The sequence below is a fragment of the Hemicordylus capensis genome, chromosome 6 (genome assembly GCF_027244095.1).
Source record: "Hemicordylus capensis ecotype Gifberg chromosome 6, rHemCap1.1.pri, whole genome shotgun sequence".
Classification (NCBI taxonomy): Eukaryota; Metazoa; Chordata; class Lepidosauria; order Squamata; family Cordylidae; genus Hemicordylus; species Hemicordylus capensis.
This window is the reverse complement of record NC_069662.1, coordinates 101236470-101255003: the sequence shown is the minus strand read 5'-3', so window position 1 is coordinate 101255003 and position 18534 is coordinate 101236470. Positions and strand designations below refer to the sequence as shown.

The window sequence follows — 18534 nt, the reverse complement described above, 5'->3', positions numbered from 1 at the left end:
ACACACACACGCAAACACACACACACACACACACACACACACACACACACACACACACACACGTACGTATATATCTCACTGTCCCCAAAGGGCTCACAATCTAAAAAAGAAACACAAGATAGACCCTAACAACAGCCACTGGTGGGATGCTGTGCTGGGGATGGATAGGGCCAGTTGGTCTCTCCCTGCTAAATAAAAAGAATTGGCAATTTAAAAAGGTGCCACTTTGCTCAGCTAGCAATCATGCGCATGTCCTGGCATCACTCAAGGACATGCCAACGTGACCTTAGGATGTCATGTAATCACATGTGAGGTGTGATCATCCAAATCAATCCTCTACATGTGCTCCAAAACCCTGCAAGGTTTTGGAGTGTGTGTAGAGGGATAATGATAAACACCCTCACACACAATTATAGGACAGGCTGAGATTGTGTCGGCATGTCCTTGAGTGATGTTGAGGAGGGCACGTTCTTGCTGCTGCCCCATCCTCCTTGCATGGAGAGGAAGTCTGAACCTGCCCCCTATGTTTTAACAGCCACATTTATCAGTAAGGTATGAGGTAGAGGCTCCTTTTCCTGGGACTAGATTGCATGGAGCAACATCTTCTGGAATTCCCCTTGCTTGCTCTTGAAGTCATATCTCATCAAATATCGGTGACTTGATTAAAACCCACCAGATAATTTTCAACCTAAAACCATATTCACATGCTAGCTTTTTGAACGACCCACTTTCGCTTTGATCGAAATTAGTAACTTCCATTTCCCCAGCATAAATCTCTATTGTACTCAGGAGAGCTATGCTACTGTCTGCTGCACAAATTCCACCCCACTAACAGTGGAGTGAACAATGAGTTCATTTTTTTTCTTAGCCACTAATGCCAATATGAGTTTGCCATGCTGTGGTCAATTTGGAAACTGCTTAGTAGAGGCCATATTTGCTATTTTCACATCACATACTGAAAATGGCATGATCATAGGTTCTCTAAAAATGGTGTTGAAAGGACCAAAACCTTGCTTTTATTTATCAGAGATGTTCTTTCTAGCCAAAAATGATGTGCTTACAAAGGATGTGCAGAGCATCTTCAGAACACACACAGCATGATGTTACAAAAGCCCTCATTAGCTCTTCAAATTAGCAGGTACATCATACCACAGCTTTTTGTTCACAAACCCATGCTTAGCATCTCAGCTTCCCTCCCCTATCAAACGGCCTTTCAGATCACAGCTGCATCTCATTGTCTACACGCTGCTTGAACTCAATGGAAACATAATTAAATTGAAAACAAAAAGAGAGTGGGTTGAGTTACGAGTAACTTCAGAATTCTGCACCTGTGTTCTCAGAAATAGTCCTTAATCTGTTATAAGAACTACACACACACACACACACACACACACACACACACCCAAAATGGTGCCTATTTTCTTATTTGGGTTTTGTCACAAATCTTGTGGGGTGTGTGTGTGTGTGTGTGTGTAAAATCACTATCAAGAAACATGTGAATAATTTTTATGCCATAGAGCTTTTTAAAAATTATGCTTTTGCAGAGAGGATGGTCCCAATACAGCTAAAGTTAGTTGTGATTAAGTCTGTTTGAAAGCAATGGGATTAAAATTCACTGTGCCTATCTTGTTCCATTGGTTTCAACAGAAATAATTTTAAGCATATTTATTCAGAAATCAGTCCAACTGAGTTCAGTAGGACTTAGCCCCAAGTAAGTGTGCACCAGACGAAGAAGGATTGAGCTCAGTGTTTGAGCACAATGCTTTGCATGCAGAATGTCCCTGGTTCAATCCCTGGTATCTCCAGGTAGTGGTGGGGAAGAACCCCAGTCGGCAACCCTGGAAAGCAGCTGCTGGCCAGTGTAGACAATACTGAGCTAGGTGGGCCAATGGTCTAACTCAGTATAAAGCTGCCTCATATAGCTGAGCTGGATTGGCTGAAAAGGCACCATGTGGTATCCTTCCCCTTGCTTTGTTGGACTTGTGTTACATTTGCTGTGGTGTCTGTGAACATCTGATTTATAACTCTGATTTCTAGTCAATATAGCCAATGCAGTTTCTGGCAAGAAATGCCATTCCACAACCCAAACTAACATGATGATTGGTGGGAGTGGAATTCCAAGGACATATATTACCAAGAAAATGCCACAATATGGGGTGGGGGGGAGAACTTTGTACTTTGAAAGAAAAGTACATACTTTCCCATCATGGCCAAATGTTTTATACTGGGGCCATTCTCTGCTGAGAGTCCACAAGGAAAGCATTAGAAACACACAAGCAGGAACATATTGCTATTTATTACATTTTCAAGACTGACTAATGGTTACTAGTCTCTGAGGATGGAAATAATGAGAAATAATATTTACAGACTGATCTAAAAAGATGGTGTTCACAAAAATAAAATAGTAAACCAAATATGTGAAGAATAAACCTTTATCGGCACACCATTGAATAATGAAGAATACATGAAGACTGCCACAATTGCACATTCCAGCATTTCTTACATAAATGTACTACCTGCTGTCAATGCAAACTTCGACTGGAAGCAAAATTAATTTTGGCATGCTATCAGATCTTGGTTATGCAAAACCATGATTAATGCAAGTTCTAGCATTTAAAACATGCCAGATGAATGAACAAAGATAAACACAAATGGTTTCAGTCTCTCATATGAATACAGGGATAGCCTGAGAAGCATGATGGATGGGAAAAAATTGTATTGTTTGTGTCTAATTCAGCCCACAGATCAAACACTGAATGAATGAATGAATGAATGAATGAAGCTTCCCACTTTAAAACAACAACAAACAAACAAAAACACTTACTGTAAACTGTATTTGGCAGCCACCCATGATGTAGTCTAAGAATGAATGCATCTTGTGAATCTGGAAATAAGAGAGCTAGGAAACTCAGATCAAAATGGCATGTGCTTAAGTACTTCTTCATGCATTGCATGGTAATGTGCTCCTTTGAAGAAGGCATTTTTAAAGACAACACTAAGAGAGCATTGAACAGAGGAAATAACATACCACCCCCCACACACCCATTAAAACGTTGTGGTGGTATGAAAGAGAGAGAATGTCATTCATCTCAGTCATTGCTGACAGTAATGGAACTGATTTTCTAGCAGGGGCTGCTAGGAAAAGAACATGTCATCTGCATGTACTGGGAACCAACTTGAGCACTACCATAACATTGACATTGACGCACCAGCTGTCTCTCAGTTCCTCTGTTTGGTACAGGTAGATTTGAGTATAACATAAAACAGGGACAAGGGAATGGCTGCATCGACATGCTGACGCCAGTGCATGGAGCATAACCAGGTCAAAACCAGGAAGTTCTGCCTACAGGGGAGCAGGTGATGGGGGGCAAATGTGTATGTGTGGGGGCAAAGGTGACACTGACAGCAGGGGCTGATGCCACTGGTAGCAGGGGCTGCCACCAACCTTCCTACAGCCCTGCATCTTGTACTTTCCAGAGGAAGTCAATAGGTATAAAATCACACTGAAATCAAAGGGCACTGGGGATTATTTTGTCTTGTGCTTTCAGTGCAAATTCCTCTTATTCTCAGCAGCAGTAGCAGCAACAACAAAACACTATTGCAAGTTAAAATGAAATTATACAGTTTCACAGTTATTCACACAAAATCATTTCCCTATCAACTGTAGGGGCTATTCTCACAGCCGAAAATATGGTGAGAGATGTCTCCAACCTTAGCACAGGATCTGGGTATGTTCTTGATATTTGATCTTGTGCGAGATAAAAGTAAGGTTGGGAACTTGCCGCCTGTCAAACCTCAGCTGGATAGGACAAGCATGCCCGACCGAGGTTCTGTCCCCGGCTTTTTATTGAGGTAGGAGGAAAAATCCTCCTACTCAGCAAGGGCTTGAGAGACAAGTGGAAGCCCCCCACCATCAACACAATATTATCTTGAATCAAATCTTGGGAGCACACCTGGCTTCTGCACTAAGGTTAGAGACATCTCCTACTTTACTTTCAGTCATGAGAACAGCCCTGTAATCTGTTTATAGATGAATGTATTTCACTAGACTCTTGTCTCACACAAACTGAATCTCAGAGACATGTTGGGCCAGAGGCGCTCTTACCCCTGGACTTCCGGGCCGAAGTCTAGGGCCTCCACACCCCTGGGGGGCTCAAAAATCTCTTATAGTTTGCCCTGGGTGGTGTGGTCACATTAAAAATGTGTTAAAAATACTGGGGGTGGGGGGTAGGCTGCAAAAGCCATTAGGTCCAGGCTCCAAAATTACCTAGGTGCACCTCTGTGTTAGGCTCTTTCTGCAATGACATAACTAGTGAATAAGGAATACAGTTTGTTGGGGAACTATCCTGCAACAAGCATTCCCATTGAAATTAATGGGAAAGAAGCTTTTAGACAGATTCCATGCTTTTTTAACGGGAACATGCTTAGGAGCCAGTGTGGAGCCAGTCGAACAGTGGCCTGGGTCTGGCCTACCTGGCGACCCCTCAAGCGACGTCCCGTGTGCATGAGATCACGTGCACAGGGCGTGGCTCAGGTTCCGTAAGAGCCCTGAGGGGAACCCCTCGCCCTGCCCAGGCTCCAGCGAGCCCTCAGCCAGATCTGCCCTGTCATTTCAGGCAGCATTTGCTGCCTGAAAGCCTCTATTACCCTTTCTCTCCCTCCATCGAGGGAGAGAAATAAAAATAGCTGGAGGGAAATTGTAAGCACTGCCTGAAATGACAGGGCAGAGCTGGCTCGGGGCTTGCTGGAGCCCGGGCAGTGGACAGGGGGTCTTTGGCGGCCCTTCCCATTGGCGGCCTGGGTTCTTTGAAGCCGTTCACACAATGGTAGCTCCACCCCTGTTAGGAGAATATCATGGTATATCTCACACCAAATAACCAAAGGCTCGTCTGTTTCAACCATGTCTTGCAGTTTAGTTCTTGGTGTAATCTTAAAGCATCCTGACAAACAGGATGACATGCACAATTGCTGATTAATTTCTAAATGTGTTTTGTTCATGTGCCATGAATTAAGAAAGCAGTAACACACTTAAGCGAATTTCAGTAAGCAAATATAAACATTTGCATACACACCAGGAACAGACCCAGTCTGCAGGGATCAACACTTCTGAGCACCAACTGTCATCCCAATGGAACTGTTGATCACCTTGCATTAGCACCATCTGTTCTGCGACCATTGGGAATCCCTCACAATTAATTTCTATGATTTTTCAATTATTTTTTTCATAGAAAAGTCCAGATAAAAGTGGATTGTTGAGTCTAATTCCCTTTCCTCATGCATGTTTCCTCAGAATCAACCCCTCCCTCCAACTTCCAGTTCTGATGATAGAAACATTGCTCAAATGACAGTACCTTGCACAGGTTAAGAATAACTATGCCGGAGTTCTTGTAGTTCTTCTTCTTTACTTTGTACTTAGGGTTTATGCACTCCCACTGTACCTGTGAAAACACAAGTCGCAGCATGAAAGCCATTTCATGTAAGAAACTGAATAATTCATTCAGGGTACATAATGTGCTCTCTACTGATGAAAATGAAAACTACACAAAATAATCCAAAGTTCAAAACACCTAAACATCAGCCAATCAAGAGCAAATTAGCCCTAATGCAGCCCCTTGTGCAAATATCCCTTTGTTAATATGCAAAAACTGAACAGGATTCAGATTAGTGCTGTATTAGCATAACACTATTTTGCTTCATTGCTTACAGATGTTGTGTCTAGCAGAATATGTTGCACTATCTCTAGCAAAACACATTACACTACCTAATTGTTGCACAACATATTATACAGTCTCAAATATGTCCTGGAAAAGGCTTTCCACTAATGGTTGTGCAATGCTGTGGAGTTGCACGAACCACTTAAGAGTCATGTAATTTATTGCATCTGAACAGGTCACTTAGAGGCATACATTTTCTCACACTATGTAAAGAAGTCTAAACTGATGACAACGGGTACAGCAACCAGTCTCATAACTGATAATGAAGACATTGAAGAGGTGGATAGCTTCTGCCTTTTAGGATCAACCATCAACAGTAAAGGATCCAGCAGTCAAGAAATACTCTGCAGACTAACAGTTGGTAGGGTTGCAATGAAGGCCTTGGAAAAGATATTTAGATGCCGTGACGTGTCTATACCGACAAAGATTAGAATTGTTTGGACAAAAGTTTTTCCCATGACGCTCTATGGATGCGAAAGCTGGACTTTGAAGAAACAAGATAGAGAAATTATTGACACTTTTGAACTTTGGTGCTGGAGAAGACTTTTGAGGATAGCACAGGCAACCAGGAAAACAATCAAATGGATTATAGAACAAATCAACCCAGAATTTTCACTCAAGGCACAAATGACTAGGCTCAAACTATAATATCTTGGACACATTATGCGAAAACCCAGCTCCCTTTAGACGTCCATAATGCTGGGAAAAGTTGAAGGGAAGAGAAGAAGAGGATGACCAGCAGCAAGGTAGATGGCTCCATTACTACAACAATGGATGCACCACTGAGAGACCTTAAAGACCAAGTTGAAGGCAGATCATCCTGGAGATAATCTATCTATGTGGTCACTAAGAGTCAACACCGACTTGGTGGCACTTAATCGATCAATCAAATGCAAGTGCAACACTAGTTGGTATCTTGCCTATCATTTATCCTGCTTTAGAAATGTGTGCAAAAGGTGGTTTGGCATAAAACTTTACAAAGCTATGCAAAGACAAAGATCACATGGAGCAAAAGGTCCATCTTAACCGGCACCCTGTCATTGACAATAGCTAGGCAGATGCACCTGGCAAGTTTAAAAGCAAGACATGATGGAGAGAGCCAGAAGCCAGAGGCGTTCCTAACCCTGGACCTTTGGGCCCCAGTCCGTGGCCTCCAAGGTCCAGTGGGTGCTCCAAATGGCCGGGGGGGGGGGCCTCCTGCCACCACCCCACATCTGCAGCGCCACTGCCTCACTGCGTTGAACCTTCATTCCCCCCCCCCCATAATTTCAGCCACCATGTGTATGGACGAGAGGTGGCAGCTGAGGGTGATCCAAGCAGGCCTTCCCCCTGCGGCGGCGGCTGGAGTGACCACTGGGCCTGTCTGTCTGGTCCAGTGGCTCTTGAGAACTGTGAGGTGCTCCAGCGCTCCTGTGCAGTTGAAATAGATGATTGCAAGCCCGTGATGTCTCAGGTTTGCAACCATCTATTTCAACTGTGCAGGAGCGCTGGAGCACCTCACAGTTCTTAAGAGCTGCTGGGCCAGACAGACAGGCCCAGTGGTGAATACACCCACGGCTGCCACTCAGCTCACCCCCCAGCCGCCACCTCTTGGCTGGGCACACAGTGGCTGAATTTTTTAAAAAAACAAATAAACCAGAGGTTTGGCACAGCAGTGGGGCAGGCATGGGGTGATGGCAGGAGGCGCCCAAAATCAGGTTTTGGGGGGCCTTGTGGTAGAGAGGGGACCTCACAGCGGGAGCTGTCCGGGTCCCAAAATTACCTAGGTGCGCCACGGCCAGAAGCCATCCTGTTTGCTTCCAGGTTTGCTGGCTCTGTGTGTGGGTTAAATCCAGAGGCGTATCTAGGGGAAATAGCGCCTAGGGCAAGCACTGAAATTGTGCCCCCTGTCCAAACATCTGACACCCATCTTTTAGATAACTTTACTATAATATCAGCTGAAAAATATAAGTCAAGCTCGTTAATCTTTTAAAATTTCAAAAACTATTTAGCAGTGGATGTAGCCAGACCAAAAAATGCTGGAAAACTACAAATTTCAGTATGCTGGGGCTCATGAAATACCCAAATACTATTTGGAGGTGTACTTGAAAACTAAACAGAAGTGCCTATCTAATTCTCTACTATGCATTGTAGCATCACTATTACATCAGTTTTAAAAATAAATGGAGAATTTGGCTTTTCCCAGATACTCTGAAAATAATTAAAGGATATGCAGAGTAAACTGTGTCACTGCTTGGAATATATTCTAGTATTTCAGAAAGACAGTTAAAATGAGAGAAAGAGAGCAAGAAACTCCCAGTGGGCCTTAATACTAAGGATTTCACACTGATTCAAAGACAAACTCACCATTAATAGCCATATTGTTAAGACACCACATTTAACTCACTTATCATAAGAAGCAAAGTAAGAGCAAATGAATACAATCCTAGCTCATAAGCTTCAGCTCAGTATTCACAAGCCCTGATTCTCTGTACATAGTGCCAAACTGAATATGTGTACAGTGACCTATATTATATTATATTAAATTAAATTTTTTTAACCTGTAGCCCCTTCGGGGCACTTCCTATAGGCTATGGGAGGGGGGCATCTGCAAAGGCTACCCCTCCCACCACTGGCCTCTAGGGCCTTGCAGAGACCATTTGAGCATGTGTTGTGGACATTTTTAAAAATAATTGTTGTGTTTTTTTTTAAAAAAAATGGCTGCTGAAAACAAAATGGCCACCGTGCATGCTCAAATGGCCTCTGTGAGGCCTGGCATGGCCTAGGGCCTCACAGAGGCCATTTGAGCATGTGCAGTGGCCATTTTGTTATTGGTGGCCATTTTTAAAAATTAATTTTAAGAATTTGCGCCCCCCTTCAAGTGGCACCCAGGGCACGTGCCCTGCCTGCCCTACCCTAGATACGCCCCTGGCTAAATCTGTCATTCAGTGGCCGAACTTGGACATAATGATAAACTGGACTTACACAGGGCGGAGGTTGAAACTATGTTACGTCCAAATGTGTGAAACCATATTTTCATGGCAAAAGCAACATGGGGTTTGCCTCACCAAACACCAGTTTGAACCTTCAGTTTTCAGTAAGAACCTTCAGTTTTCATACCAAACCTCTGGTCACCGCCGAGACCATAAACCAGCATAATCGTGGTTCATACAAGTTTTGGAACTGCAATCATAGAGACGGAGGCTCAGACCCACCCAGGAAAATGCCCACTCTATGCCAGCGGCACTTCTTGCTGGCCACCTCTCCGAGCACCAGTCCCTTACCTCCTGTATCTGATCCAGTAATGGACTTGTCTGGCAACAGGGATGCTGCCACATCCTATCCCAAGCTTGTCAGCCTGTCAAGTGACAAAGTCATATAGGGGCATTCTTTCTTCCCATTCTGTCCCTAGCTCCCCCCTCCTGGCAAGCAGGAGGGAAAGGGTACAGGATGACAGGATGGGCACAGTGCTTTGCTCCCCGAGAATGAAGTGACAATTATGTATGTCCACAAGCCCAAACACTCCAGGTGGCAACATAAGTAAGGCACCCCATTAGACCGCTGGGATGGAAACACATGGCGGGTGTGTGTGTGCGTGCCCAGGGTCAGCAGCCCCAACCAGGGATTCTTGAACCGCTCCTTTTGTTGGGTTAGCTCAACTCATAAGTGTGCAATCCAATGGTAGACCAAGGCTTTTACAGCCCAAGGTTCTCTCTAGTAGACTGGCCCTCTCATGAGAGTAGTAGTCCACCAGCAGCAAGCTACCAGGAGAGCAGGAGTATGGTTTGGTCTGCATGAACTGCTTTGCTGGGGTGAGCCCTTGCAAGAGCATCCTAGGACACAGTGGGTTAGACCCCCCAGTATCTTTTGCCCTCCCTCATATTCATATTCTCTCCTAGGAAGTCATGATGTCCCCCTCCCTTAGTAACCGGAAAATAGTGTCCCCCAAGATCCCCCCTGGAATCGTGCTTGAGTAGGGCAGTTTTGTTGCGAGAGATGCAATAGCTGTCAGAGCAATTATTATTTATTATTATTCAAATTTGTACACTGCCCCAAACTTTCATATCTGGGCGGTTAACAATAGCATAAAACAAGTTAAAACATATACAAAAACTTAAAAAACAATTTAACTATTTAAAAATCATCCGCAGACTAAAACCTTAAAATTTTAAAGAACTGAAAAAGCTTGGGTGAAGAAGTGGGTTTTCAAATGCTTTTAAAAAATTGTCAGAGATGGGGAGGATTGTATCTCAGTAGGGATCACATTCCACAGTCTTGGGGCAGCAACCGAGAAAGCCCATCCCCGTGTGTCCACCAGCCAAGCTGGCAGCAACTGGAGACAGATCTCTCCGCACGACCTCAATGGGTGGTGGGGCTCATAATGAAGAAGGCGTTCTCTTAGATACCTAGGGCCTAAGCCATTTAGGGCTCTATAAGTTATACCTAGCACTTTGTATTTTGCCTGGAAGCCTATTGGCAGCCAGTGTAACTCTATCAGCAAAGGAGTGATGTGGTCTTTCCGAGATTAGGAGGCGAGTGGTGCGATCGCTGTAATAAAGAGTGCTGGCATGGCATGGCATTTAAAGGGATTTAAATGCTCTTTCCCTGATGAGGGAAGGCAGACTGTTACGAAAGGCACGATTGCGCTCGGCACGCCCCCTTCAAGATCGCAGCACTTTGCCCACAGTCTGGTGATGCAAGTGCTATGGAGCTTGCTGGGATCAGCCTCGGTGGACCAGGATGAGGAAGGGGCTCCCCTCTCCTGAAACTGGAGGTTGCTGGATGAACATTTGCGATGCAATTTGCGGTTTAAAATTGAAACTGCGGGATCATTAATCTCCAGTTTCACGTTATGTGTGAATGCAGCCAATGTAAAACACAATTCTGGAGCACTCAGTTCAACTATGTAAATATTGAAATTCCCTGGATCACCTGGAAGAGAAGAAGAACCTTGCAGGGTCAGAGAAAAGGTTCATTTATTCCAGCATTCTTTTCCCCACCAGAAAGATGCTTTTGGGATGTCTGTAAGTATAGGAAGACAACAGACATCCTCTCCTGTGTGCTCCCTAGCAATTGTGTTCGGAAGTACCCTGCCTCTGAGGTACTCTGCCTTTGAACCTGGCAGTTCTGTTTAGCCATCATGGCCAATAATTGCTGATGGCCCTGACTTATGCCTACTCTTTTAAAGCAATTTTAACCAGTGGTCATGATTATTTCTTCTATCCACCTGGAAGTTGCTCAGATTGGGGAAGCTGATCGCATCTGAGGCGTTATAGGGCCAAGTCAAACCTAACTGGTTCCTAGTTACCCATAACAACTTTGCCTCCCTAGAGCTTGTCCAATCCAAATTCCTAAGAGCAGTACTGCAAGTCCCCCATTGTGTCTCTAATGATTATTATTTTTTATTATTATTATTTTACATTTTATATCCCGGTCTTCCTCCAAGGAGCCCAGAGTGGTGTACTACATACTTATGTTTCTCCTCACAACAACCCTGTGAAGTAGGTTAGGCTGAGAGAGAAGTGACTAGCCCAGAGTCACCCAGCAAGTCTCATGGCTGAATGGGGAATTGAACTCGGGGCTCCCTGGTCCTAGTCCAGTACTCTAACCACTACACCACGCTGGCTCCCTCTAATGCCATCCTACAATTGGAAGGAGGCCTGGTGAAAGTGGAGGCTAGAGTCTGGCTGTCCATACTCAACTACTGGCTGAGATTATCCCTTCTCCCAATGGGCCTAGCCCCCTCAACATTGATAGATGGCTTCCAATCCACATGGAAGCGATCTCTATCTGCAAAACTATCTTTAGTTGTACTCTCCCCATCTCATCTACTTTCCATGGGTTATGAGCAGGCCAAAATTGACGCAGAATGCCAAATTGACCTAGTTACAGTAGGTCGCTAAACATCCTTCTCTCTGAATGTCTAAGGTGCATAACAACACCTGCTTGATATCTCACACAGCTAGAAGTATCTAACCACAGAAGGGCCTTTACCCTGGATTGCTGTGATGCCCTTCCCTCGGCTGTCCTTGATCAAAAATACAGGAAGATCCCTTTCCCGGAATATCTGTGCCCCTGTGACTTGGGGCAAGCTGAAACTATTGAGCATGTCCTCCTTCACTGCCTGTTCTACAGAGACAAGAGAAATGCCCTTATTCTCCCTCTTCTTGACAGGTCGCCAGGATGCTTAGGCAAAAAGTATGTCTTCTTATTTATTTATTTATTTTGTTTACACAGTCAGACAGGTGTTATTGACTGGTTTGTTTCATCCAGACATTGAGTCCTTCCCAAGGACCTGGGATGGCTGAATTTTATTGTCAATGTTGTTGCGATTATTATAGATATCGTCGCAGAATATAAGCTGTTCCCAGTAAAGTTACTTTTTGTAATTGGCTGGTGGTGATTTCTGTGGCCCCTATGGTGTTGAGGTGCTCTCTAAGATCTTTTGGAACTGCACCTAGGGTGCCAATTACCACTGGGATTATTTTGGTCTTTTTCTGCCACAGCCTTTCAATTTCAATTTGTAGATCTTTGTATTTTGTGATTTTTTCTATTTCTTCTTCTTCTATTCTGCTATCCCCTGGTATTGCTATGCCGAATATTTTGACTTGTTTTTCTTTCTTCTTGACTACAGTTATATCAGGTGTATTGTGTGGCAGATGTTTGTCTGTTTGTAGTCGGAAGTCTCATAATATTTGTGCATCTTCGTTTTCTACCACTTTTTCAATTTTATGGTCCCACCAATGTTTGGCTACAGGTAGCTTGTATTTTTTGCAGATGTTCCAGTGTATCATCCCTGTTACCTTGTCATGCCTTTGTTTGTAGTCAGTCTGTGTGATCTTTTTACAACAGCTGATTAGGTGGTCCACGGTTTCATTTGCTTCTTTACAAAGGCGGCACTTGCTGTTTGTGGTTGATTTTTCCACTTTTGCTCTTATTGCATTTGTTCTTAGTGCCTGTTCTTGTGCAGCCAGTATTAAACTCTCGGTTTCTTTCTTTAAGTTACCATTCTTAAGCCATTGCCAGGTCTTGGTGATGTCTGATTTTCCACTTATATTGTGCAAATATTGACCATGCGGTGGCTTATTTTTCCATTTTTCTGCTGGGTTCTTGACTTGTTCTTTCTTGTAGGCCTGCTTTGTTTCATTGGTGTTTAATAGTTTCTCATTATTGTTCTCCTCCTCCTCCTCCTCGTCCTCGTCCTCCTCCTCCTTCTTCTTCTTATTTTATTCAATTTATATACCACCCTTCCAAAAATGGTTCAGGGCCATTTACATCAAAATAAAAACAAAACAATTAAAATCAAAACTATAAAAGCAGCATAAAACCAATTAACGGTTAAAACATTTAAACAGTTAAAAACCCTGGAGAACCAGGCTGAACATTTACAACAGTTTAAAAACCCTGGAAGACCAGGCCAAACAGATAGGTTTTAAGGGCCCTCCTGAAGGCCAATAATGAGCTTAGATTACCGATTTCTGTCAGGAGTGCATTCCACAGCTCAGGAGTGGCTACAGAGAAGGCCTGCCTTTGAGTCGCTACTAGACGTGTTGGTGGTAACTGAAGACGGACCTCCTCAGATGACCTTAACATGCGATGGGGATCATACGGAAGAAGGCGCTCTCTAAGATAACTTGGACCTAAGCCATTCAGGTCTTTAAAAGTAATAACCAACACTTTGTATTTTGCTGAGAAACATATCAGTAGCCAGTGCAACTGTTTCAAAACAGGCATAATATGGTCTCTCCGTGTTGCCCTAGAGACCAATCGGGCTGCTGCATCTTGAACTAACTGGAAGTTTCCAGACTATGTACAAAGGCAGCCCCACAGAACTAACTGAAGTTTCCAGACTACATAGGCAGCCCCACATATAGCTCATTGCAATAGTCAAGCCTGGAGGTTACCAGCTGATGCACCACTGTTTTGAGGTCATCCTCTTCAAGGGATGGACGCAGCTGTTGAATCAGCCAAAGCTGATGGAAAGCACTCCTGGCCATGGCCTCCACCTGAGATACCAGGGTGAGGCCTGGGTCCAGGAGTACTTCCAAGCTGCGTATCTGCTCTTTCCAGGGGAGTGTAACCCCATCCAGCTTAGTCTGTAATTCATCTATAACATACAGTGTTGCCAAGTTCTGCACGGCAGCATTTAGAATTCTCCAGGCTCTTCCCGCCAGCCAGAATTAATCCTCCTGTCATTCAGCCCTACTGCATTCAGTGTTTCAGTTTATCTTTCAATATTTTACAGAAATTGTCTTAACAGATTTTAGCAATGGAGCAATTTTATAGCATATAATTTTTAACAGCTTCTAATAGATTCTAGCCCTACTATGACCCCATAGTCATATGCTACTGTTTTAGCAATTTTACAGATCTTTTACAGACACCCATCGCTCTCAGCCTTTCAGTAATCCTATAGTAACTTTTATAGTAACCTACTGCAACTCCATAGTCACACGCTACTGTCTTAGCAATTTGAGTAATCCTATAGTAACACAGGAAGCTGCCATATACCAAGTCAGACCATTGGTCCAGCTAGCTCAGTATTTCCTACAAAGACTGGCAGCTGATTCTCCAAGGTAGCAGGCAGAGTTTCTCTCAGGCCTGTCTTGGAGACGCAGGGGTGGGACCTTTGGACCTTCTGCATGCAATCATGCAGATACTCTTCACAGAGTGGTCCATCCTCTAAGGGGACTATCTTACAGTGTTCACACATGTAGTCTCCCATTCAAATGCAAACCAAGCCAGATCCTGCTTAGAAAATGTGACAATTCATGCTTGCTACCACAAGACCACCTCTCCTCCTTACAGTCGCTTTGTTAACAGGCATAGACTCTATTTTTTTTAACCTGCTTTTAATCTGCTTTCAATTGCTTTTAATATTACATGCTCCTTTTACCTTATGCTGGTCTAAGACCATCATAAAGATTGATTGATTGATTGATTGGAAATAGAGTGCTAAGGCTGCTGGAGTCCTTGGTTCAAGGTTCCTAGCACCTTACAGCTTAGCTCAACTGACTAAACCGGTTCAATACAATTGTCTGACAAAAATAATTTGACGATGAGACTATAAACTTCCAAGTCTTCAGTGCAAGAATCTTTATGCATACAGATGGGCCTTTGAGAAATACATTTTATTGAAATTAACCAGGGTTGGAGAGAGAAGCTATTCAAAAGTACACCCTTAAAATATGGTTATGGCTATTGAAGCTGTTTGCTCTTGCCTCAATGAAAGCATTTCAGATTTACTACCCAAAGCAGTTAAACCAGAATATTTATTTTTAAGTCAATATAGTGTAATTTAAATCAAAGCAAATGTACTTCTCAATCTACCACCCATATGCATAGAATTTACATTTTACACTGATGTTATCACACTCCAGTGCTTGTAATCCATTAGTGGTCTTGTCGGCTTCTGCAGGCTATTAATCTGTGTTATGCTGTTTAATGGATTTGAAAATATTCCTTGGAGGGTAAATAATCATCCACTTACATTGGGGTAGACCCATTAAAGCTGGAGTCACAAAGTGACAATTTACACTTAATGGCTTCGTTTCCTCTAAAGTTAAAGAATGAACCCTGTTTGATGCAAAAATGTGCATTTAAAGTGCTTTGTAGACAAAAGTCAAAGTACTGCACCAGAGTAAATATTCTGTAACTCAACCATGCATTTTGGAATTGTTTCTTTAAATTTTTTACTATCAATTTTACTTTGATAGGTGCTCAGTTTTATTGCACATATGGCGACTCCAGTCTGGATACAGAACAATATACAATAAGGTAGGTTGCTCTGTTTTCTTCAGTGCTGGAATGTGCTGGTATGCAGTATCATTGATATCATGGAACACTATGTGACTACTATGAAGAGGGTGGATCAGCCTTGTTCGTATACATCTCTCTTTCTCTCTTTCTCTCTCTGTACATATATACAATGAAATCCAGCAGAGCTGCAGATTTCAGTAATAATTTGAAAATAAGTCAATGGGACTTGACTTCACATAATGGAGTTATTCACATGACTGTGTGGGTTGGTGGTTGGGTGGGCAGAGGGTTCAGGCGGTTCAACCTACCTTTCCCCAGGTGACCAATGTTAGTTGCTTCGGGATGTGAGCCACACACACCCATTAACTGCGCTGCCAGGAGCAGCGTGGATCAACAGAAGCTGGGACTCATTTCCTCAGACTCAGGATATCCCACAAGGCACTGCCCAATGAGTATGGTGCCTTGGGGCATTCTCCCATCAGATGGGCACTCTAGGCACCTGTCTCTGTGTCTCCTTGGGCTCCATGGAGCCCAAGGAGATACATGAATCCGGCAACCAGGTTAAGGGAGCACTTGTTCCCTTAACCTCAGCTAAGAGCTGGGCTTGGGAGCAGGGTTAGGCTGGGTGGGAGTGTCGGGATCCACACGGATCCTAGTGTTCCACACAAGCAGCCTAGCCTGGGCTAAGCAGCTCGTGAGAACAGCCTCAACATTTTAGAATTATCAGCGCTTCAAACTGGCTTTATTAGTAATGACTTTTCCCCAATACTGCACAAGGTTAAAAATGTATTAAGGTATCCCATATGCTAATGTACATTTTCATATTAAAAGCATTAATTACAGGCATTATCATACAGGGATTTTAATGTATGCATGTTTTGGGACTGATATGTAAAAGTAATACACTTTTTCCAAAGGTGCTCTAAAAATATATGAAGCAAATTCTCCTGACAAATGTGTCTGTGTGAGCTTATTACCATAACACTAGTGAACATTAATATTCACCTTTTCAGGAAGAAGGAGGATTTTATTTAGATAACTAAAGCTGTCACAGTGTTATGAAGTGCAAGTACAAACCTGTGAATAACTGAAGGTGGCTACGTTAGAATTCTCTTCTTCTAAGCAAATCTCTTATTTTTTTTAAAAAATAAATTATTTCTTGTAAGCCTCCAAAATAACATATATCCCTTATCTCGGTTGTAGAAAGTTAGGAATGCTACTGACTGCAATCTAGTCTGGATTCTCTTTTGGCTTCATGATCAAGGTTAATAACTGAACAGCAGGGCTGGCCCTTGACACTTCTGTGCCTGACAGGAAGTCTGATTTTGGCGCCCCACCCCGCCAGCTGAAATTGCAGAGGCCTGACTTCAACTTGGGCCATGCAGGTTGTTTATTTGCTGGGTCGAATAACCAGCTCATGTGGATGGCCAGGGAATGAATAGCCAGCAGTGGTTTGAGGATAAAGTGGGCGAGGGGGAAGAGCTGAGGAACTCGGAGCCCACCTGATGCCTGCCTTTTCTCGTTTGCCACTGCCTCCCTCCCTCCCTTCCCTCAGCGGTGCAGGCTCTGCAATCTCCCAGGCCAACCAAATTCACTGTTCCCTTGAGAGGCAGCTTCCCTCCACAACCAAACAGGCCTGACTGCAGCCAAGCTAACTGGCATGTGCACCACTTGCTTCCGGTTTTGAGTGTGGGCACTTGAGAAATCAGGATGGAGGCTCCCATCTGAGCAGCCGCAGCAGTGAGGCAGGGAGGAGGTTGGGGACAGCATGCGCTGAGCAGGAGGAGGAGAAAAGCAAACCAGAGACCAGCTAGGAGGTTGGCCCTGTCGACTCAACTTCTGCCCAGGGAGCTCCAAGAATTGGTATCCTAGATGACCACCTAGATTTGCCTAGTGGACAAGCCAGCCCTGCTTAACTGACCTCTTGACTTCAGTAACCTATCATTTATACCATAAAGGAAGTATTGTGGCCATGCAACACCTCAAAATATGTGGTAAATTTGGATTTAATTTTTATTTATTTGGTGGGGGTTGGGGTGGGGGACCCAAAGAAGCAACTTACACATAACACACAGGGACATAGCAAGGTAGCAAGATTTGAAGATGGCCCTTTCCTACCTCTGCTGCCAGCCTTCACCACCACCCACCTTAGTTGCTCGCCTTATGCCTACCTGGATGTCTGAGCGCTGGTTGAGCCAACATGACCTGCTGAGGCAGGGCTTGCCCAATGCCAGTGAGAACAGGCCTGCCTTAAAGGGGGTGCCAGCTCTTGCTGGGATTGGGGCAGCTCTGCTTCAGTGAACAGCTGCCGCCATGCTGGCTTGGTGATGTCAGAGAGCAATCAGCTGGTGTGAGTTGAGACTGAGCACCCAGTGCAGGGGAGGGGCAGGGAGGTAGCTGGTGGCCCCCAGACATCTACGGCCTCTGGACACTTGCCCCAGGGCACTTAATGGTGGCTATACCCCTAATAACACATCACAGGTCTAATTCCCACAAAACAGCAGATGAGGTGGTAAACCTGTGCTTCTGAACTATACAGATCGCAGGTGGGGGACACACATGATTTAACATTCTATACAAAAAGGTTCCTTGCACCCAGAAAATTAGATGGCAGGGAGAAGGTTCAGGTAAGCCCTTGTTTCCGACACACCCATTTTTGATCTGCATGGATGTGTTGTTGTTTTTGTTGTTGGTATGGCAGAACATTCACTTATGTCTCTGCACCTGCAGTATGAACAGATGCAATTCAGATTTGCCTCGTCATCAGTGGCCCTCCTGCTGGCTGTATTTGCTGGTCTCTGAGTGTCAAGAACCCACCAAAAGGTTACAACATGTTCTCCAAACAGAACTTTGAACCCTGTCATCTCAAAGCCTGGCAATGGAACTCATAACTCGGTAAATTTAACAAGACAAGTATGTCCAAACAGTGTGCCACACAGGCAGCTGAATGCTCTCCAATTTGCCCTGGAGCTCATTATTCATCTTGTGAAATTATTTTTTTTCCGGGCGAGGTAACAGACAGACACAGGAGCACATGTTCATGCCCCCCTCCCATAACTATTCCCCTGCCAATCTCTAGACA

At 44.0% G+C, this 18534-nt stretch overlaps 1 protein-coding gene across 3 annotated transcripts in view; it reads right to left on the bottom strand.

Annotated features, from left to right (window-relative positions):
- CPNE4 (copine 4) overlaps positions 1 to 18534 on the bottom strand; it is a 317325-nt gene that overhangs the window by 34364 nt on the left and 264427 nt on the right. For all 3 annotated transcript variants that reach the window (XM_053263929.1, XM_053263931.1, XM_053263930.1), the window contains 2 exons: positions 5352 to 5438; positions 2825 to 2884 (listed from right to left, as the gene is read on the bottom strand). In XM_053263929.1, coding sequence (XP_053119904.1) covers positions 2825 to 2884; positions 5352 to 5438 — 147 coding nt within the window. The remainder of the gene's footprint in view (positions 1 to 2824; positions 2885 to 5351; positions 5439 to 18534) is intronic.